The 23689-nt window shown below is 44.3% G+C and overlaps 1 protein-coding gene across 1 annotated transcript in view; it reads right to left on the reverse strand.

Moving 5' to 3' along the window:
• The window catches only part of NSD2 (nuclear receptor binding SET domain protein 2), a 1080265-nt gene that overhangs the window by 950580 nt on the left and 105996 nt on the right, over positions 1-23689 (reverse strand). The window contains exon 4 of the mRNA XM_078678610.1: positions 20141-20307. Within this exon, the coding sequence (XP_078534736.1) occupies positions 20141-20307 (167 nt within the window). The remainder of the gene's footprint in view (positions 1-20140; positions 20308-23689) is intronic.

The raw sequence follows: 23689 nt of genomic DNA on the forward strand, positions 1-23689 counted from the left end.
GACCGCGCTCATGTAGCATGGGGTGAGGATCTTGGTGAGGATATTTCCCAAGCTGACTGACTCTATTGCTGCAACCAGCCTAAAAAAAAAAACTATCTCCCAATTTTCGCCTTCGGCTTATACACTTCAAATATTTACACAGGGTTTACCGCACCCCTGCTCAGCTACATAAACTGGAACTCATCCCTGACGATATATGCCTGCGCTACTCTGTCTCTGCTGCTGATTCCGCCCGTTTGGCCTGGGATCTGCCCTAGAGCAGGGGTCTCCAAACCGGTCCTGGAGGGCCGGATCCATACCAGATTTTGTGCATATCCCCATTTAGATACATGTAGTTATTTTAAAAATCTGGCATGGATGCGGCCCTCCAGGACCGGTTTGGAGACCCCTGCCCTAGAGTGTCTGATTTCTGAGCTATCTCGGAGATTAACTCTTCACTGGTTCGGCCTGACCCACCGTTATGCCTGCTGGGCTTCGTTAAATTCTGCCCGAACGCCTCTCGCTGACTGACTGCAATGCTGCTTGTCCTTGCGCGGAGTAGGGTGGCCATGTGTTGGGGGAGTATACCTGCACCTAAATTTGCCCAGTGGCTCGAGGACGCCTCTAGATGTCAGACCCTACTATCGGAATTCTGGGATCTTATGTCCGCCAGATCTCGTCCTCCTGACATATGGGGTCCCCTGGTGACATACCTTCATACCCGTTCTCCTCCTAGCCAGACTGCCTCCCCCGCGCTCCCCACAGGCACTCCGCCAGCGGCAGCCGCCGGTGCTCGTCAGTAGCTATCTCCCCTTTTATTCCCAATGCTCTGGAGTCGGTCCTGCTCTTTCCTCTAAGGAGCCGACATTGCAGTATCCCTTCTCTATTTGGCTTATTGATGTGATTTTAGTATTGTACAGGATAATGCCTTTATTTGATCGGTCTTCTTCCTCTGATGTTATGCTATTTAACTGATGCATCAGGCATGATGCTTTGACTTGATGTAGAATTGTAGGCTGATTATGCTGAATCTTTCAATAAAGGTTTTTTGGAGAAAAAAAAAATCTTTTGTTTGCCATCAGGCATCAATTCATTGACATGAGTGATTCATGAAAGGGGAGGACCTGACCAGACTAAAGGAGGTGACAGATAGGGACCTGCAGTTGACTCCAGGTGTTTGCCTGCTACACTGGTTTCCCCACACTGCCCGTAACAAGACCACAAGTAAATTGATAGATTTAGGATTAGTCCTAGCTAAAAGGGAGATTACTAGTCATTGGAAAGCGGTCACTACCCTTAATACAGCGCGACGGCTGCGGGAATTTATAAAGTGGGCGGATTGTGAGGGGATTTTCCGACAAAAAATGGCCCGGAGAAGGCGGTACAGGGGAGAGTTGATGGATTCCCAGTCTGTGTCTGCTCTTGATTAATGAGATGCATGTGTACGGATCTGTATTTCTTGACTGCTTGGTTTATGATGATGTTCTGTGTCACCCGACCTGCGTGGAGCCACTCGGGCTGCTACTGTGGATCAAGATGGACACAACAAGGATTAGGATAAGGGTGGAGCGAACTGTGGATGATGATTGCAGATGGTCTTTTTTTTTTTTAAAACAGATTTTATTGGGGTTAACATATGAAGAGCATACATCCTTTTCAAATTATCATTGAATATCAGCTGAGCTCACTATGTCGTAAGTGTCAATTCAGATATAACAGAATATTGTTTCACCCTTCAGCAAGTCAGTTGCATTCTCTGTAATCCCAGCGTGTATTGTCCAACCGTATCAGTAACAGGAGCCATAACGTCACTCCTCAGGACAACCGCTGTGCCAAACTCGAACTTGGTGAGCATAAGCCTCTTCCCCTTCAATAAGTCAGGTACCTGAACATCCAACGCACCATCCCTCCCCCCGACATACTCAGACTCAACCCCCTCTCTACCCTCCCCCCCTGCCCTCTCCCCTCCCCTCAGACATGCCGCTTCTCCAGTACAATGTGTGCTGCTCACGGGGTGATCTAACCAGTCCCATCGAGCTCTGTGTCAGTGGCCTAATCATCGTCCGGTAGAATACACACGATCAGGGGGGCCTCATTGCCCATCTACTTGGCCACCCAACTGCCCTCACCCTGGGTCCGGCATAATCGAAATGGTGGATAAGATCAGGGGGATCCGTCCTCGTCATCAGTTGGGTCTTTAAGTAGTTCTGTCAGTGCTACCCAGGCCCTGGCTGTGTCTCTCAGCTTGTCATTGTCAGTTCTCCGAGCTAGTTGGAGTTGAATCATCCCCTCGCAGTCTGCCCACTTAAGGAACTCTCTGAGCCAGCGCCCCGCGTTAGGGCCTGTGGCCGCTTTCCAGTGGCTGGTGATTTCGCGCTTGGCCAGAATCAGCCCCAGATCCAAAAACCTGCTGGTGGTTTTGTTGCGGGTAGTGTGGGGGAACCAGTGCAACAGACACAGCCGGAGAGTCAACAATGAGAAATTGCTGGAAACGGCTAGGGCCTGGGTAGTGATGATGGACCTACTTAAGAGCCCGACTAATGAGAACGACTGACCTTCTGAAGGTGGGGGGGGGGGGGGGGGGGGGGAGCTCATTTTCCAGCTCCATAACATTGCCTATGTTGCATAGGTGGGACGGATGATGGGGAAGGCGACGGAGGTGAGAGCATCCCCCTAGATGGAACCCTGATTACTGACATAAGGATTTCCATAGAGTGGTAGGAATGCATGCTGGGGGACATGAGAGAAATGGGGGAGAGCGACATGTCTGAGGGGAGGGGTGAGGAAGGAATGGAGGGGGGGAGCAGGGAATTGGGAGGGGGGGTGGAGTTGTTGTATTTAGTTGCCTTAATAGGTGAGGGGAGGAGTCACAATATGAATAAGTTTAGAGCAGCGTGGACTTTAAGTCCGGGATAGAGTTAAAGGGTATAGCGGATTAGACAAATGTACTTTGTGGACAACGCTCCTTAAGAAGCTGGAGAAGAATATCTGGATGGAGTAGACCGGGTTACGAATATGACATAATATATCCTTCACAGGTACAACGCTGTTTACCTGAATGGAATATGTAAAAGAAGTACGGAAATGTACGTGATTGGTAAAGGAAAACTGAATAAAGTAGGTTTACAAAAAAAATGAGTGATTCATGAAACAAAAAACGATTTTACTGTTATTACCGGGTGGAGATTAAATTAGTAACTATCATCTATCACTCATTTTCAGGGTCCCATTGCTCAGGTTTAGGATTCAAATTTAACTTCAGCTCACCACAGTATACAGCATGGGACAATGGGTGAGCCCACTTAGGCCCTAGGCTACAGTCTGTAGGGAATGGCATTCTGCCCCAGTTTAGACACCCACACAAAAAGTAGTTTACTTTCAGTGCCAAGGACTTGGTGGTCATTGTGAGCTGTAATTTCTAATTAGATTTTTTTATATGTAATTTTTTTCTATTTTTAACTGTTCATGGACCCAGCAGCTCCTCGGACACAGTTGCCGAAGCTAATTATGTCCTCACGGGTTACTTTTTTTTAGCGCAGGCCTTCTGTTGTGGGCTTCCTCAATGTCACACCCTAAACACTTGTTTTCTTCCAATGACTGCTTTAGAAAGAAGGAATCTTCTAAAACTGCAGCAAAAAAATTCAACCGAGTCTACACAAATGTGTAGACACTATGCAAACCATTATTCCTGCACTCAAGAGATAAAATCTTTGTTTTTTCTTGGACAACAGTTCTGTGGAATGTAGTCTTCTCAAAAACCTTACATATCTGGCACAACACAAGCTAAAATAATATATGATATTAAAATCGCTGTGCCTGCATCCGCTTGCATCAAAATTGAAACACTACTTTCTTTTACAATAACCAAAAAATTACAATTTAGGCCTTAGATTCTAGGTGAGTATTTGGCTTACTCGCCCAAATTCTTTTAACTATCATAAGTCATTGACAAATAGGGAATTATTTCCCACATCCTCATCATATGATCGGACTATGCAGTCAATCAGGATGTGCCATGAAGACTTCAATCACAGAACACCTGCTGCCTTGGATTCCAATGCCCACTTTACTACCAGCAATAATCACACATGCCTGACCTTCTCCATCATAGACCCAATTTCAACCAGTGAATGTCATCTTATCATGTAACCCCCTCAGCCTGTTTCCAAAACATACACTACCTACATAGAAACTGCACCAGGCCAAGGTCTCTTTCTAGAGAACAGAGCGTCCTTACTGTTCCCAAACTAGTCAGTCAAACTACTGACAACAACTGAGGGCATACTGGGCTCTTATTACACAAGTAACCTCAGACCATCAAAACAGAACCAACATGATCGCACAAAACTAATTTTAAAATGTAAAACAACTCACTGTTCTACTTTGCCCCCACACCTTCAAATAGTTTACTCAGAAAAATAAAGCCCCTCAGTTTCAAGGAACCACAGTAACGTTCTCAGAAAACAATGCTATTTCCTTAAGCTATAGCATATCAATTTGGGAAACCCACCACCCTGAAACCAATTTGTTTAATTTTACTGAGGTTCTTTTGACTGTGACCCATCCAGTCAGATCACATCTTTAATAAACTGCACTCTATTTAGCAGAATATCAGCAGCTTATTATTAGATAAAGATCGGACTTTAAGGTAACCAAAAATCTGGATCAAATTCTACTTAAGTAGCTCAATCAGTGCTGGAGCAAAGAGTGATTGGGCCTACCCATCCCTGCTATTTCTGCTCTGTGTCGGACGCTCAGTTTCTGTTGCAGTAACCCCTCCCCCACACTTTTTGCCAGATTTCTGATGCACTTTGACTTGATGTGCCCTGGGTCCCTGCCAATCAGGTTCCCAGAGCCAGAGGTCTTTCACAAAACTGTAATTTTGTAACCCCAATTGGCACCTCTCTGGCCACATGTAAGTCCCTTGTAAAAGGAAACCAGAGTACCAAGAGCACAGTGACTAGGGAAGGACTCTAAGGGCTGCAGCATATATTGTGTCTTCCTTAGAGGTCCTGTACCTGAACACACACACTGCCAATACAGGCTGCATGTTTTGGTGCAAGCCTGCAACCCACTGCCTATGGTATATGGAAGACACTCTTCTAGCTGGGTGCAATATACCACTAGTGAGGGTATGTAGCAACCCACTGCCTATGGTATAGTAGTAGTAGTTTACTTTATTCGATAAAAAATTCATCATAAAAGTATACAATTTATACAGTACATTAAAAAGATAAAAGAGCAGGGACCCACCAATCCTATTTAAACATATAGCATCCCAAACTACTCAATTTTTCTAAAATTACTAAGATAAAAGTGTACAATTTATACAGTACATTCAAAAGGTAAAAATGCAAGGACCCACCAATCCTATATAAACATACAACAGCACATAATACTCAATTTTTAAAATTACTAAGATATGCACTAAAAACAGAATCATAAAAACCTAAAAAGGTCACTTCCTGCCTGGGGGCCAGCTGGCGGTTAGGTTAGATGGGGGTATGCTTGGCCCTCCTTGTACGTATCTGCCATGCACTACCCAAATATTTAGCTACCCCACACACCATAGCAATAGAGGACGTATCAGTGCAGAGGACCCGTAGGGCCATTTTGTGACATCTAAGGCCCATCCCCTTGCATAGTGGTTTTAACCATATCTTCCCGGCAACCCTATATGCCGGGCAGGCAAAGACAAAGTGAGCCACGGACTCGTTGGGGGCTGCACAACCCGGACAGGCTTTTGGTAGATCACCTAGATTTTTCCACCCAGAAGAGAAGTCATAAACCGGTACGGTCCAGAGCCTCAGATTAGGTAAAGTGATCTGTCCAATGGTTTCTCTATATAATCAAGGAAGGGTTCAAGTTTTCTTGTCCATTTGATCTCAAGGAAACGCTGGGAGAGAGATCCCCCTTAACTTCTGCGTATGGCCATCTCCTGTACCCAGTCCCAATAGAGCTTCTTGATCACTGGCTTGGGAGGCGGTGTTTGGTTCAACCATACTTCACTTAAGCGCAGTTGCACAACCAACTGTTTCAAGTTGCACAGCCACTTGATCTTATTGCCTGTGTTGAGGAGGATGAGTTTGTCTAAAACTGCAGCATAATTGTGGCGTTCCTGGGTCCTTCTCAAACGCACCCAGAAGAGTAGTGGGCGTAGACGCACTATATCTTTTATGGGACGCCTACCTAGGTCTAACTGTAATGGAATTAACGGAGTGGAAACTGGGAGGGCCACCAAGTCTCTCAAACTTATTTTCAGACGTGGCTAGCTCTGTTATATTCTCAAACCCCCACAACTCGGATCCGTATGGGGCTGCCGGCAATACTTGACCATCATAAATTGCAAGAGTTGGTGCCACAGGTTTGCTCAACGACTCCCGCTGTTCCCTTAGAACCACCCCTGAGACTCTTTTGTGGTTTAATAACATTTTGGCCAGGTGGTCTTTCCATTTCATCCGGCTGTTTACCCTGACACCCAAATAGTCAAAGGAATCGACCAACTCCAAGGGGACACCGTTGAGCAAAACATTATTCCTGAATCTCTTGGAAGGTGCAATGGCCATAAGCTTTGTTTTAGAGGTGTTGATGGTGAGGCCTCTGTCAGTGCAAAACGCACTAAAGCGGTCCAAGAGTTTTTGAAGACCTATGGGGGATTTAGAGATCAAGATGGTATCATCCGCGAAGAGTAGAGTAGGTGTTTTTCCCCCCGCCAGGGATGGCGCATCTGCCGCTTCCTCCCTCAGATGATCCACCACTCCATTCACAAAGAGGGAGAACAGGGTCGGTGCCATCACACATCCCTGGCGGACTCCACTCCTCACGGGCACCCTTTCTGTCAGTTGTCCCTGGGTGCCCAATCTGATCCTCGCATAATTCCCCTCATGTAGCTTCACAATAAGACCCAAAAGTGGCCCTGGGAAGCCCATCTTCCCCAGAATGTCCCACAGCCTTGCACGAGGGACCAGGTCGAACGCTGTTTTGAGATCTATGAATGCCAAATAGAGGCTACCCTTGTTGATGGTCACGGTCTTCCAATAGATCGCAAAAAAACGGAAGACCTGGTCCATCGTGCCCACCTTCTGGCGAAACCCTGCTTGGAAGTGGGAGAACATGCTCCTCTTCCATCCAGACACCCACCCTAGAGATGATGACCCTGCCAACCACCTTCTGGATCACGTCAATCAGACTGATCGGTCTGTACTTGGCAGGGTCATCTCTTGCGCCCTTTTTGTACACTGTTACCACCTCTGCTACCTTCCATGAATCTGGCACAGGGTACCCCTTAGAGATCAAATTCATTATAAGGGCGATTAGTCTGCCTCAGGCATCAGGATCCAGGGCTCGAAAATTCCACTCGACCGCTCGCATAGTCGAGCTAAATTTAATAAGGTCGAGCTGTTTTTAGGTCCTATTCGCCCTTTCTGGCGAGTAGGAAAACAAACCAACTTTTGTCCTCGGTCTGTGAAAACGGAACAAATGTGACAAGATAACAAGATTTAAAGGCATTTTTATTGCTCACAAAGTTAATGAGCAATAAAGATGCCTTTAAATCTTGTTATCTTGTCACATTTGCCCCGCTTTCAGAGACGGAGGTCAATGAGGTTGCAGTTAGGTCGAGGACATTTTTTAAGGTACTAGTCCTGCAGGACTAGTACCATTTTTGGGATTTTTCGAGCCCTGGGATCATTCAAGAGGAGGTCCCCTGGTATCCCGTCCGGGCCAGCTGCCTTCCTAGGGGTCAGATGTCTAATGGCCACTATTACTTCAGAGGGCAGAAATGGCTCTTCGTGCTCCACCAGAGATTGGGTCCCGGAATCTAAATCTGCAAGAGATGAGTCTAATACTTCCCTCCCGTCATACAGTGCAGAGAAGTGGGAATGCCATTGCTGTTCTGTTATGTGGTTAGCAATAGATGGTACACTTTGCTGCCTGGCCTTGTTAATCAGATCCCAGAACAGCATGGCATTCTTCATATTGGCAGCGGATTTAAGGTCCTGCCAATGTTGTTCCTCCCACTCTTGTTTAGCCAACACTTTCGCCCTCTCATAATCCTTCCTAGCCGCTGTAACTAGTGAGAGATTCTTTTTAAGCAAGGCGACTATTAACTCCTTCCGTTTCGCCTTACACTGGTCTGAATACCATGGGTTACTGGAAGTGGCCGGTTTGTTGTTCCCTCTGCCCATTTTGCCCTGGACTACAAAGTACTGTCCTACTTCCTCTATCGTATTCTTGTAAGCCAGTGAAAATGGCGGCCCCTGGTCACTGCTATTTCTCATTTCAAGGTCCTCCAACTCTACTGTCAGTTCTACTACATGCGCCCTTATCCTCTCGAGCTTCCCTTCCTGGAGTTTAACCTTATCCCATTTCAGCCTGCGATTACCATTACAAGGGGCAACCTCAATGGTTGTCTTCAAGGGGGCCTTATTCCCACTTCCCTTTACTTTACCCCACCTTATCTTCATGCATAAGGGGTTGTGGTCGCTGTCCTGAGAAGGTACAACCTCCATATCTATTAGGTCGCACCATAGTGTAACATCCAATAGGATGTAATCAATTCTGGACGGGACATTAAGCCTATTAAAGGTCATTGCTCCATCGCGGTCAGAAATTGTCCTACCATTTAGTGCTCTTAAATTGAATTCCATAGTCAGGTCATTGATCTGGATTGCCCTTGCTGACCATTTTCTAATCGGAGCTAGTGACAGGGCTGGGATAGACCATCTAGAGTCCTCCTCCTCTATACCCAGGGGGTCATTCCTAGATAGGGGTTCAAATGTACAATTGAAATCCCCTCCCACTAAGATTTTGGAGGTTGTGGGACATTTGGCTAATACCCGTTCTAGGATCGCAAATGTATCTGAGGTTGTGTCCCCGGAGTCCCTCTAGAATAGATATTAAAAAGGTCTATCCTGCTCCCCTTGCTATGTCCTGGGAAGGAGATATGTAGGATATCCCTGGTCACTGAATCGTGAATGGTAATATCCCAGTTCAATCCACTTTTAACCCAGAAATTAAGTCCACCCGCCGGTCTACCCTTGCCACAGCTTGATGCGGGCACAAAGAAGGTTGCATAACCGGATTTGTGCACTGGGACCAGGCTCCAGGTTTCTTGGAACATGCATACATCGAACTTCTCGATGAATGCATTCCATTCTGGTATAGTTAAGACACTCCTCTAGCTGGGTGCACTATACCAATGGCGAGGGTATGTAAGATCTGGCATTTCTTGGCATGTTTCCCCAGTCTTTTTTGCTTTCTGACCTCCCGGTTTTTAACCTGTTTTTGCTGGTTTAGTGTCTCTGCGCACTTTCTCACTGCTGTTCAGTGTTAAAGTGCAAGTGCTCCTGTAGTAAATTGTTAGTATGGATTGGTGTTTCCAGGATTGCCATATCTGATTTACTGGTAAGCCGTTAGTAAAGTGCACTGAGTGTGCCAGGGCCTGTAAATCAAATACTACTAGTGGGCCTGCAGCACTGATTGTGCCACCCACATGAGTAGCCCTGAAAAGGTATCTCAGCCTTGCCACTTCAGGGTCTGCACACAATTTGTAACTGCCATGTCGACCTGTAAAGTGCACCCACCTGCCAAGCCCTAATCTTCCCTTTTCTTACATATAAGTCACTCCTAAGGTAGGCCCATGGTACCCCTGTGGGCAGGTTGCTCTGTATGTTAAAGGTAGGACACACATCACTTTGCCACCCTGGTCTCACCTACTCAGTCGCTGCCTGCTGACTTCGACACCAGATATTGCATCGTGGCTGAGGGAACCGCTTGTAAGATTCACAACACACTGCCTCATCCCACACAGAAGTTTGGGCCGACCGATACCAGCTCCCGCTAACCGGCTCTGTCGCTTGCACCGCAACCTGCCAGCACCGCATCGAGCACTATTTCGCACGTATGCCTTGGTCTCACCAACATCGTCTGGACGATCGTCTGCCTACATTGCATCATGAGGGCACTGCACCGCTTCCATTTTGCAACGCAACCGTAACAGGGGCCCCGGGCGGCTCGCCCCATCATGCCAGCCCCAACAAGAAAGGTACTGTTCACAAGTCTGTCCACGCTTTAGCTGGCCTTAACCGACGCGGTCGGCTGGAGCAGTTAGACTCTGCCGTTTTCAGCGTCGCAGTACACCCCAACGGATCTACAGACTGGGACGAACTGAGTTATTGAGATATTTCTGCAATTTTAGGGATATCTTGCAAAGTTAATTATTTTTAAGTACTGTATGTTAGATTCTTATTGTTTTGGTCTTGTTTTGCATATATAAAAATATTGGATATTTTTCTAAACTGGTGTGGTATCCTTTGGTAGTATTTTCACTGTACTACTATTGGTTATGTGCAAATGCTTTACAAACTGCTTCCGAGATTAGCCTGACTGCTCGTGCCAAGCTACCAAGGGAGTGAGCAGGGATTATAGTTTCTCACCCGTCAGTGTGGTTTTGCAGCTTGAAGAATTTTCTGGATTAACATGCTGTGCATTATTCTATCATCTAGAGATTGGGTCTGGAATTTTAGAATTTCTTTCCCCCTTTTTTTGTGTTGTATTTTTTTTTTATGTCCTCCTGCGACGTCGACTGGTTTCCTCCAGAAGCTCCTACCTTTGGTCGCCGTCTTCAGATTCTTTTTTTCCCCCCGCCCGTCTTCCCTGGCATAAGAGGGTGGGTTTGCTAGTGAATCCAGAAAATTCTTCAAACTGCAAAACTAAACCCACCGATAAGAAACTATTCGTTTTGCAGTATGAATCTTTTCTGGATTAACATGCAGTGGATAGACTTTGTAGCGGTTTGCTAGTCCTGTGGTGGCTGGGTGAAAGATGAGCTTTAGTTTGTGACTAGATATTGTAAGATCTTTTGTCCCACTTGTGCTTCTTTATTCATTTGAATGTCCACACAGTAATGTCTTGTGAATGTGTGCATTGAAGACCATGTTGCAGCCATACAGATGTCTAAAATTGGAGTATTAGCTAGAAAAGTGATAGATGCCCCTTTACTTTGTTGTGTGTGCCCGCGGGACACCTTGCAAGGCCTGTCCTGCTTGCTTGATGCTTAACTGTATGGCTTACGCTATCCATCTTGCAATGGTGTTTTTGGTCACTGGTCTTCCAAACAAACTATTTGCAAAGGATACAAAGAACTGTTTTGTTTTCCTGTATTCCTTGGTTCTTTCAGTTTTGAAAGAAACTTGGTATGTGTACACTCTGATTTATGTGGAATCTTGATACAACTTTTGGTATGAATTGAGGATAAGTCCTCATGACAATCCTGTTATTATGTGTTTGAAAGTAAGGTTCCTGTAGTGTTAGCGCCTGTAGTTCACTAACTATGTAAGGATGTTATTGCCACTAAAAAGGCAGTCTTTAGTGTGAGCATTTGTGGCGTTGCTTTGTGCAGCGGTTCGAATGGTGCTTTCATTATTTGTGCTAGAACTATGTCCAGGTTCCATGTGGGTACTGGCACCATTTTTGAAGGTGCAATTCTTTTTGCTCCTTCTAGGAACCTTTTTACCACATGAGCAGTGAGGAAACTTTTCCCTGTTTTACCTCTGGTATCCGCTACAATTGCTGCTAAGTACACTTTCAATGATGTATAGCATAATTTACTTTTTAGTAAATATGTCAAGTACTTTAGCACTGTTCTCTCCTTTGTAATTTTCCTTGAAAGACGTCTTTTAAGGCACCTTAGTGCATAGCTCTTCCATTTCGCTGTATAACATTTCCTTGTTGTTGGTTTCCTAGCTTCTCTTAGAACAACCACTGTGCTTTCTGGTAGTTTGAGATGTGCAAATTCTAAGTCCTCAGGAGCCATGCTGCTAGGCTTAAGCTCTCTGGTTCTGGGTGAAGTACTTTTCCATTTTGCATTGTTAGCAAATCTTTCTTTTTTGGCAATTTGTGCATTGACCCTTGAGACACCTCCAATATTAGTGAGAACCAAGTTTGTCTGGCCCACTGTGGTGCAATGAAAATCATTCTCAATTGGCTGACCTTGCATTTGTGGATCACCCTGTTCAGTAATGGTATTGGGGGGGGGGGGGGAAGCGTAAGCAAATATTCCTGGCCAGTCTATCCATAGCGTATTCACTAGGGACTGATTGCAAGGTCGCCTGAATGCGAAGTTTGGGCATTTCGCATTGTGGGGTGTTGCAAATAGTTCTATTTGTGGTGTCCCCCATTTTCTGAAAATCTTTTGGAGTTCTGCTTTATTTAGTTCCCACTCATGAGATGAAGTTTGTCTGCTCACTCTGTCTGCTTCTACATTGTCCTTTACCGGTAGGGGTATATTGCTATCATGTCTATTTTCTTTGGTACGGCCCGTCTCTTAATCTCTTCAGCTAGCGTTGAGTGCTACAGACTGAATTCCTCCTTTCGGTTTATGTAAAACATGGTGGTTGTGTCTGTCTGTATCAACATCTTTTTTCCTTAGAGCTCTTTTTGAAAGGCTTTTAAGGCTAAGAATACTGTTTTTAACTCGAAGATATTGATGTGTTTCATTGCATCCTTCTGTGTCCACGATCCCCTCACCTTGAGGTTGTTCATGTGTGCTCCCCATCCCATATGGGACGCATCTGTTATGGTCGCTGTTAGAGTTGGTTGTGTGAAATGTTTGCCCTGTGCTATGTTTGCTTTGTTCCTCCATGCCATCTCCTGATGAAAGTCTGCGTGACAATCACTAGATCCTCCCAACTCCCTGTTGCCTGTGACCATTGTGTCTGGAGCCATTCTTGAAATGGCCTCATGAGTAATCGAATGTTTGGAATTAAATTAATGAATGAGCCATCCTTCCCAGTAATTTCCCCACTGTTCTCACGGTCAGATGTTGCCCCTTCAGGTACAGAGGAGTCTCCCTCAATAAGGCTGATCTCCTCTTTTCGCCTGGGAGCGCTTTCTCGAACACTAATTATTTCTGCGCCTAAGAACACCTTTATGAGTTCTGGCGATGATATTTCCCAATGTATGGAGGAACCCAGTTGAACTAGTGTCTCTATCACCTGCTGTATTTGTGGTTTGCATAGATTGTAGGAGCTTACTCTTACTAACCAGTCGTCCAAGTAGGGGTAAAGATGAATCCCCTGCCTTCAGAGATGTGCTGCTACTGCTGCTAGGCACTTTGTGAACACTCTTGGTGCTGATTTTAGACTGAAAGCCAGTACTTTGAATTTGTAGTGTCTTTTGATGACCACAAATCATAACAGCCTCTTAGGTCTATTGTTCATAGGGATGTGTTAGTGTGCATCCTTTAAGTTTATGGTAGCCATGTAATCTCCTTTTTGCAATTGAGGCACACATCCTGCAGTCTAGTCATCTTGAACCTTTATATTTTTATAAATTTGTTTAGAAACCTCAGGTCTAATATTGGGCGTAATGTTCTACCTTTGCAATCAGGAAGTATGTAGAATATACCCAGTTCTTTTCCTTGTGTGGTACGTGCTCTATTGCATGTTTCCCTTAAAGTTCCTGCACTTCTTTGAATAGTTGAGATAATTCTGTTTTTGTATGTATCTTTTGTTTTAGGCTCCATGTTTGGAGGTTATTTTATTAGCTCTATGCAGTAACCGTACTGTATTATGTTTAAGATCCATTTGTCTGATGTTATGTCCTTCCATCTTTGAAGGAACATTTTTAGTCTGCCTCCTACTGGTGTAGTATGCTGGAGGAACTGTAAACTTACAGTGTGTTGTTTCAGTATAGGTTGATTTTTTTGTGTGTACACTCACTGTTCATCATGAGTGTGCAAGTGTTTTAATCCAGTTACTTAATAGTGGGCTGTTGCCCGCCTCTTTGTGGCTGTCCTACGCCACGTGAACGCCCTCAAAAGGATTGCCTTCCTTGTTGAGATTGCCAGTTCTGCTGCTGTCCTTGTAGCTGTCCCTGGCTAGCTCCTTGGTATGTTTGTTGGTAAGTTTGATGTGATGTAGTAGATTGGTGTGTACCTCTACCTGATGGTCTCCTTAAAGGGGTGCCTCTAAGCATGTCTCTGGATTGTAGAGCGCCCATGGACCTAGCTGTCTCGTTGTCCTTCTTTAATTGAGTTTGTCATCAACCACACTTCCAAACAGTTGTTCGCCATTGAACGATGATTTAATGATATTACTTTGAACTTATGGTTTGAAGCCTGATATTGTCAGCCATGCATGCCTCCTTTCTGTGACGCCAATCATCATTTTGATGTCTCTGCAGCATCTAGGGCTGATTTCAAACTCGTGCTAGCAATGGTTTTACCCTCTTCCACTGAGTGGCTAACTCTTTTTGGAATTGCTCTGGTAGGTTCTGTAGGAGAGTAGGGTCTGCTTCCAATGGTTACCTCCACTTTTTGCTGTGTTTCACTGTTTTTTCGACCTTAGTCTGGCTGTGGCCCTGCTAATCAGGACCACAGCCTAGCTGTACGCTCTCTAAATTGATACCATGTACTTTAGGTACATCACAGATTGGTTACTGAGTTACCTTGTGAGCTCCTAGTATATGGTACCTTAGGTACGAGGGGCATAGGTACCCCAGAGGCCTACCAGGGGCTGAAGCATGTATTATGCCACTCCTGGTAAGCCTTCAAAAATGACACCACAGGTTTGCACTTGCAGCCTGGGAAGGTGGTGTAAACACCCCTTACTGAGTTGTAGTATACCTATAACTACCTTTACATATAGACACATATTAACCTATAAGTCACTCCTATGGCAGGCCTTGACAATTCTGAAGGCAGAGTGCTTGGTTTTGTGTGCGAGGGTGCCCTAGCATGAGCTGAGCCCCTCTGCAGCTTTTGGAAATCCTTCCTTATAGCTGTTCTATGATATGGCCATACCATATACTCCTAAGTGCCTTATAATCCTCGCGGTTAATGCTAACTTTGGTTTGGCTTTATCAAAACATGTGTTTGGTGTCAAACACTTTGGAATACTACCCCCCCCCCCCCTGCCAGTTCTGGCGGCGGGGGTAGCATTCCACCCTTCTAGAGGGTGAAGACATGTACACACTGGTATACCCGGTTAAAGTTTAAAAGAGCCTCAGCATCACAAAATTGATGCTGCTGCCACAGACACGAGTCTGACCTCCTGCTGCTGGACGAAACTTCAGCAGGGGAGGCCTGGACAATAGGTTTCTTGTCCAGGGAGGTGCCAGCACCTCCCCAGACAGGCTTTAGTGTATTGGGGCAGGGTGAGTTGCATTCAGTGAATGCTTTTCAGACACTGCCTGGGGCACACAAGGTGATCCATGCATTTCCCAGTTCAAACCGGTTGCTGGGGCACTCAGCCCCAGCTCTGGTGCGATACTGGACAAAAGGGAAGGGGTGTAACCACCCCCTCCCCAGGTCCTCCCATAGGTGGGACCTTAGAGTTAGTCCATCCTCTACACTTAGCATAAGTATAGGAACGCAGTCCTTAGGACTTTAGATTACCCTGGCCGAAACTGTGAAGAAGAAATCCTGGACCTTAGACAGCTCGAATCCAGCTCCTGGTCATCGTCGACGCCTCCTGGTCCTCGTAGACGCCTCCTGGTCCTCGTGGCTGAAGAGTCAAGCTTCACCTACTTCACTTGAAAGCACCCGACGTTGGCTGACATCTTCCTGTCGCCATCCTGGTCACTGGCTAGTGACACAGACTCTGTACCCTCTGCTTTCAGGTTCTTCAGATCTCCGATCCACCCTTGGATCCACCCGGACCCTTTTCCTCCGGTCGCCTGCAGCACTTCTTCGCAGCTCTCCACTGGAATCGACGGCGAAACCAGACACCAAAAGACACCTATGCACCCGGCTTCCCATGGTGAGGTAAAAAGAGTACTCCGGTGCTCCCGTGGGTCTTGACTTTCTAAGTGTCTAAGTCTAAAGGTGTTCCATCGTAGTTCACTCCAAAGTGTCCTTAATCTTTAAAATTGTAACTTGCTTTTCCTCCGTAGAAGTCAATGGTGATTCGCGGCTGTGTTTAGACACTGCATGCGTCCCCCGTGGGTCTCCTGCATCCCTACCTTGGGCGGTTCCTGGTTGCCCCAGCGGTTCTACAGGCCCTAGGCTGCACTTCTATCCCTCACATGGTTCGTATACCACTATTTTAGTATATGGTTTGTGAGGCCCCTAGGGCAAAACGTATACTGTGCTATTTAAAGTCCATGTATTGTACTTTTGCCTCTAGCCTCATAAAGAGACTAGAGGAGTTGTGTTTAGAATAAATACATATATATTTAATATATACCTTGTGTGGTGTACTTTCATTCGATTATTCAAGAGATTATAGACTGGTGAAACAAGCTGCTTTACATTCCCTCAAGACTTAGCCTGAAGGCTGCTCTCCACAGTTACCACTAGGATAGCTTTCTATAAAGGTTGTCTAAACCTACCATCAATAAGGGTCGTTTGGACTGGTGCAAGGTGCCCACTAGAATAGTGGACATCATATGCCAAGCCACTTCTCACATGTTCTTTAACAATTCTCCTACCTCCTCCCAATGTTGATAAGCATGTCTGTTTAGCAATGCATAAGAATAGGCTATGTGCCATTGGTTTGCTACACTTTTCTACTTTCCTCCCTACACGGTCCATCCTTTTGCTTTCCTTGTCTGGAGGTGGACCCACTATTGTTGGTAAAGTTTCCTTGCTGTGGAAGTAATAATAGAGTCAGCTGGTACATATAGGGTCTTTAGAGGAATGATTGTACTTCTCTGCTCTTGGTGTGATAGCCTTGCATGTTGCAGGCTCTTTGAAGGCCTCCTTTCTCTGGAGAAATACACTTGGCAGCATTGGAAGGAATTTATTTCTCGACTGTGTTGGGATCAGAGTCTCTAATAGAAAACATGATTGGGGTTTTTCTTCCTCCAGCTGAACTCCATATGTTTCATCTGCTTTTTTAATCACCAGTTTATACATGCTAATGTCTTCTAGCGATGATGGCCTCGACGGATGTTTCCTCAGCCTTCTCCGGTGATTCGTCGTCAAGATCTTGCCATTGCAGGTCTGGAGTCTCAGATAACCAATCCTGCATACATTTGTTCGTCATCTTCGGCCTCTTCTCCGAAGAATTCTTCCTTTTCTTTGTCGAGCGGTTTGTGTTGTCGGAGGCATTACTTCTTTGACGACCTTATCCATTTCTATTGTTGTTTTCGGCTATATCTTAAATTGTTCCAAGCTCCCGCATTCTTTTTTACGTTGTAAAGTACTTACCATTTCGGCTTCAAGCCTTTTTCTCTTCTTCTACCTGTATTTCGACATCGAGACCTTCGGCTTTTTGCTTTGTCCTCGTGAAAGTCGATCCAGCCGACGAAGCTTGTTTGGACTTCTACTTTTTCGACACTGAGGCATCTTTTTCCTGACTGTCTTTCGACATCTTTGATTTTGAGGGTCTTTGCCGTTACAGAGTCCTGATCCTTTTTGTTTGGATGCAACTGCGGTCCCCGAGTGCTTTGATGCTGTCAGAGGCTGCACATCCACAAGCACGGGAGCAGTTGGCCACTAGTTCCCAATGCCCCTCCAAGGTTTCTCAGCACTAGCTAATTACTCACACTTTGCCAAGTAAACCCCAGGGGGGAAAGGGGATGGGACAGAGAAGAGACTGCTCACACTTGTCTGATTCTTTCTTCAGCTTCAGACTTCAGTTACTGGTCCTCTTTAGCTATTAGTGTTACTGCAAGTAAATAGCAGCTGTATTATTACTTTTTGACTCATTTATTCTGCTTACATTATATTTCTAGCAACTCTACTCTCAAAATGGAACCTACCCTGAAGTGGTGTGAACTAAGCTCCTCTTCTATCAGCTGTGTTTCTTGCTCTTGAGTTAGTTATCTGCAACAGTAAATGTCTATTACTCTTGAGTACTTCTATGCTAATATAAAGTCTTTATTTTCTTTTTTCTCACTAGTTTCTCACCTCAAGTTAACACTGCTGTCTATTCTTTATTGAAGGTAAGTATTTTTCTCTCTTGAAGGTTTAATAAAGATTTTCTTTTTGTTCTTTTCACCCAAACTTATGTCTTAAGCACCTTTCACATAGAGTTAACTCACTCCTGCGAAAATGCTGTTTGCTTCTTACTTCTAATATATATACATTGTTCTTGCAAAGTCTTTTATTATTTTCACTGTGCTTTTCTCAATATCAGAAAATTTCAGAAAAAACAGTTTGCGCTTCTCAATTCCCTAAACTGGCCCTAAAACTAATGCGCAATTAGATTGGGCAAACACAGAACAGTCTTACTGCTAATTCCTTCTAAAGCCTTCTGCTTGCGCCCCAAGACTAGAACTCCCTTCTAGGAATTCCTCGAAATGCTCCAGTTCCCAGAAGCGGTTAACTGGAAGAATATTTCTCTCCTCAAAACTGGTAACAGGAACTAAACCGACGCGTGCCTTCTCTCTCACGAGTTCAGGTGAAGTGCACCACCGCTAAGGCTCCGCACCTGGATCTACCCGATACTCGCGCAAACACTAGAACGTGTTACACTAACGCGGCGCTTTCAACCGCCATCTTGGGTTGAGTAGTGATCGCGTGTATTTTCTCCACCTAGTCTTGGACCTGAGGGAGACCACCGAAACTGAGAATCCCCCTCTAGACAGACTCTTGGAAATCCTGACAGACGCAGAAGCTCCCTTCATGGGTATAGAGTCAGATTTTCGAGACTCTTCTAATTTTTTCGAGGTCAACTACTCTCTAACCTAATTTGAAGTCTTCTACACGACCTCCACGACTGTGAACGTCTGTCCTCGTTGCCTTCTGCGCCGTTGTCCTCCTCCTCACTGGAGAGGCCCAGGTCTCTCAGCGATGGCGGCGGGTCTTGGCTTGCATGGTATAGTTGGCTCTACGATGTATCTCTCCCTCAACATCTTTGGGGTATAGTGGGAGCATGCGTTACAGTCCTCGCTTCGATGATCCAGCAGTAGACAAAGATTGCGGATGCTGATCTTTCTGAGCATATTTGTGGTGACAATTTTTGCAAAACTTAAAGGGTCTTGTCCATTACAGTGCAAAGGCAGCCCCTTGGATGCGCATTCTCCGATCGTCAAAGATTCAGTTTTTTCACCCTGTGTCGAAATCCGGTCGTTCGGATTGCAGTTTTGAAAGTCAAAACGTTCTAGCGCAGTTCTTCTGAACATTTTTCCTGATTTTCGTTGATTCTTCTCTCCAATCTTGGGAGCTCCTTCAACAACGGCAGGAAAAAAGCATCTGAAGATGGCTACCAAAGCCCATCGACATCACAGGAGGACACCAAATGGTGGTATGTCCACCACCAAAAAAATTCAAGCTGGAAAACTTCCTACCTACCTCTGCCAACTAGAGATCCCCATTTCTAACAGGATACAATTGCATGAGCACTGTACCCCTACAGTGTCCAAGTCCATTCTTAAGGCATTGTAAGTGCAGTACAGCCATGAAGAGTATGAAAACAACGGGGAACCTGAAGCACCCTGCACCGGTCCGCCTCTGTGGGTGCACTTTGTGTGCTAACTTCGATCTGCCTTTGCCCGGAGCTTAAGTCCAGGAACTTTGCTCCCACAACCCTGTGGCCTGCTCGTGAGCAGCCACCGACCGGAGGACCTCTATTCCCCCATTGGATAACATTGAACGTCAACACACTGCACCTGGCCGCCATAGTGCTGCTGAGGGTGCTTCCAGACTTGGAAGTTCTCTCGTAGCCTGAATACTTCAGCAACACGACATGATTGTGAGCAATTGAGTTCACTAACCTTAAAAGCTAATGCCACAAGGCATGGCCTCCTGGCATTTGCAGGGCAGAAGAGTTTACTGATAGATCTTTTTGGTGAGAAAGTGGCCTCAGTGAGCACTTTGGGAAAGGTATGTAGACTAATCCAGACATTGGTGCCCATTGTTTCTGTGCAATATTGAGCATTTTATTCTAAATTTGTGTGCTAGGAGTCAATTTTACAGCATTTCATTTTGGTATTCTTTGATTAATTAGATCCTTTTAAAATGAGCTGGTTTGGAATTTAAGGATTTTTTTTGTGTTGGTGCTTAAAACTCTAACACGATTTTTTCAAAATAAAAACCTATTTTGATCTGAAATTTCTAGAAGGTAAGCCCAGGCTCTCTCATATTACCTTACAGGGTACAATGCTAGCATTCCAATACAAAATCACTGGTCTCTTCCCAAATTATATTGGTCTTTTTCAAAAACTGCCTTTGAAAACATTCCCAAAGACTAACTGAAAAATTCAAATAATATACCTTTGCTTTCTCAGCTTTAGTAGTAGCCAATTTAACACTTTCTTGGCAAAGGTCATCAAACTGCTCCTGTCCTTCAAACGTTATCAGGCTTTTCTCCGGTATCCAACCTCTTTCAGGGGCACTTCCGAAAAACTGAACATGGTATTGCCAAGAACTTTTCTTCTGACCTAAAAAAACACAAAACAACACACTAAAACCACTATTGTCAAACATAACCACTACTTGCAAACTTTGACCGCAGCAAGTCAGCATCGGCTGTAAGCTAATGTAACACTTTATTGATCAATCTCAATTGTTTTCTTGTTTATGCAGATTATATATTTAGAAAAGTTTGAAGATCATACAATATGTCAATTTCTCAATTAAACCAAAACGATAGTACTGTAATAGAGGAGGCATTACAACTATCAACAGTGCCCTCAATGGTTCTACTAAATATCGTAGGCAGCAACAACCTACAGTATTTTCACAATATGGAAACAACCCCCATCATAATGGTTCCTCCCTCAGGCCTTTATTTCCACAATTATCATTTCAAGAACTATAAATGATGCTCAACCAAGGCACATAGAAGGATAATCAAAAAACGTTTTACTTGCGTGTAGCTTTCCTTCTCCAGCATTGGTATCTTTCATAGATTCACATGATTGAATCATCCCAGTCATCTAGGTGGGAGTCCCACAGTACATTATAAAGCAGTAGGAATAGCATGCATAGCTTCCAACAGTAAGAATACATTGACTTTTATAGCTCATCTATAGAATTTAAAACGAACCATAATACAGCCACTCAGGCAATAGCACTTTTAGAACACTACCACCAGAGACATCTTGCCTCAGATTTTTAAACTCTAGTGAGAATAGTCACTACTTGACAAGAAGGAGAGCCTCCAAGGGGAGGCGGGTGTGTCGCGTGTGAATCTATGAAAGATACCATTACTGGAGAATGAGAGTTACAGGTAAGTAACAAGTTTCTTTCTACAGTATTGATCTTTCATAGATTTACATGCTTGAATTAGAATAGTTAGTAGTTATATACCATATATTGTGAAATCTTGCTATATAACCAAATAGCAGATGGTAGGAACAAATATACACCTTTTATGATAGAAGGCTCCTCTTATTGCAAAAGATGCTGAAGCACCGCTGGCCCACAGCCCTATCTATGTGGTGCGCCGAAACCAGATAATAGTGTTGGGTGAACGTTTGCCTGTTTTTCCATGTTGCATCACGGAATAGATTTAAATAAGCACTTCACAGGGCTACAATTGACAGACTGTCCTGATCGAGTGTGCCTTTGCCTTTCCTCTTAAAGGCAGACTGGCCTTAGAATGGCAGAACTGAATGGCTGTTAAAATGTATCTTGCTTCTGTGGCTTTTAAAACCGCAACTACCTTCTTATGGTTGTCGCATGCCACATCTGTAGTGTGTAGATTTGTGTGATGCAGCTAGTACTTAAAGCAACTTTTTATGTCAAAGGTGTGCAAAGTTCGTTCTGCAGGGATGTAGGTGTGTATTAGGAGAATGTGTAGTTCAGATCTAGAGTGTCTGAAGGCCCAGGAAGAGAGTAAAGCACGATTCTTGGCTAGGGGGTACTCGGAGGAGGTCCTTACAAGAGCTATAGACCGTTCAAGAGCAGTATCAAGAGATCAAGTTTTAACCTCTAAATCCAAAGTAGTGAAGAGTGGAACAAACGAGTCAAAGATTCAGCCAAGAATCATATTAACATTCAACAGACAACATAATGATATCAGAAGGATTTTCTATAAGAACTGGAACCTGGTGGCAGGGGATCCTGTCACAGGAGGGTTAGTAACCAAAAAACCAGAGCTAACCTTTAGAAAATGGCCATTAATGGCAAGTAAGCTAGTAAGCAATTGCCCAGAGGTATCGGTTCCTAGTACATGGATGGCACTGAGCAAAGGGTTTAAGAAATGCTTTACTTGTACAGCATGCCGTCACGGCTGCAATAAGACGCATTTTTCAGTCCCATTCAAGGACACACTTGTACCTATCAAAAAGAGATTTACCTGCAAGACAGACTATGCAGTTTATGTGCTGCAGTGTCCGTGTGGGCTGCGGTATGTGGGGAGTACCAGACTGCCCGCCCACAAACGGATATTGCAGCACATTAGGGCCTTCACTGGGAGAGACCAGGCATATCCAGTGGCCCGCAATTTCGAAAATGTACATTACAGTGATCCCAAACATTTACAATATTTTTTATTGACACTGTACTGCCATTGAAACGAGGAGAAAATAGGGAAGTACAACTACGCCTCCTAGAAACTAGATACATATTGGAACTCGACAGTAAGACTCCGGCAGGCCTTAATGCTAGCGAAGATCTGTATACCTGCATAGAGTTCCAAGGCAGTTACAAAATGGAGATCAATGTTAACAAGAACTTGTGGTTATTGGAACAATCACTCCTTACATTTGCATTATGAAACAGCTCTGTGGCCTAAAAAGTAAAACAGCAACAAACAAAGATTATAAATAGGCTGAGCACCCATCCCATTTTTAATATTTGCACAAATTTCACTTTATAGCAGTATTTGCACATAACTAGCACATTGTTTTTACACTGTGAGAAAGAGTATATAGTTTATAATTGATTGAATAGTATAGTTCAACATAAGATAATAACCCACTTGGGATGTATACGCAGTCAATCTATATGGAGGAGTTGAAAAGACAATTATGGAGTAAAATGTTTGTATACAAATTTTTGTATACAAATATTTATATATTTTATGAAAGCATATTTGCACATATTTATTATTTCATTTATATAATGGTTTTATGATGGTTACACATTGATTTTAGACACTGTCTTTTATTCGAATCAAAATTGTACCATTGTAAATATGTCTTCAGTTTCCATAGAGTTACTGCATGGAGTGTGGCCATTATTCCCCGCCTTTTCAAACTATAAGTACCCTCTACAGTGTTTGCAACATGTCATGTGATGTGATCAAGTCTCTGGAGAGAGGCAAAACGCGTCATGGCGGACATGCTGGGCGATCTTTGATAATTGCACCAACAAAGCACTAAATAACTGGCACCAGAAAACGGGTTCACTCTTCGTCATATATATATGAGAAATCCTGAACCGCTGAATCACAGACGGCACCAAGCAGGTAACTACCTCTTCCCCAAAAGTGAAAATGCTCAATAACAGGCCATCCAACACCGTAAAGTGCAAGCAGTCATTATTTTATTCAGTGCAATTACGGGCAGCTGCCCTTCCTGACGCGTTTCGCTCTGACAAGCAGAGCTTGATCACATGACGCGCCACTGTAGGTTGTGCCTTATATGTGAAATAAAAGCCTATCAGCTTAAGAAAAAAGACTGAAAGGTTAAGTTTTGAAGTGCAAATAATAAATAAATCATATGCAGATATCTATGCAGTTTCAGGAGTGACACAAAAACAGTAAGAGTGACATTGTTTACCTAAAACATATAGAATAAACAGTTTTAAGAATACTCCACCAATCATGTTAAAAGAGGAAATTATGGCAAGTGCCCAAAATCCCTATCTGATTAA

The sequence above is a fragment of the Lissotriton helveticus genome, chromosome 2_2 (genome assembly GCF_964261635.1).
Source record: "Lissotriton helveticus chromosome 2_2, aLisHel1.1, whole genome shotgun sequence".
Taxonomy (NCBI): Eukaryota; Metazoa; Chordata; class Amphibia; order Caudata; family Salamandridae; genus Lissotriton; species Lissotriton helveticus.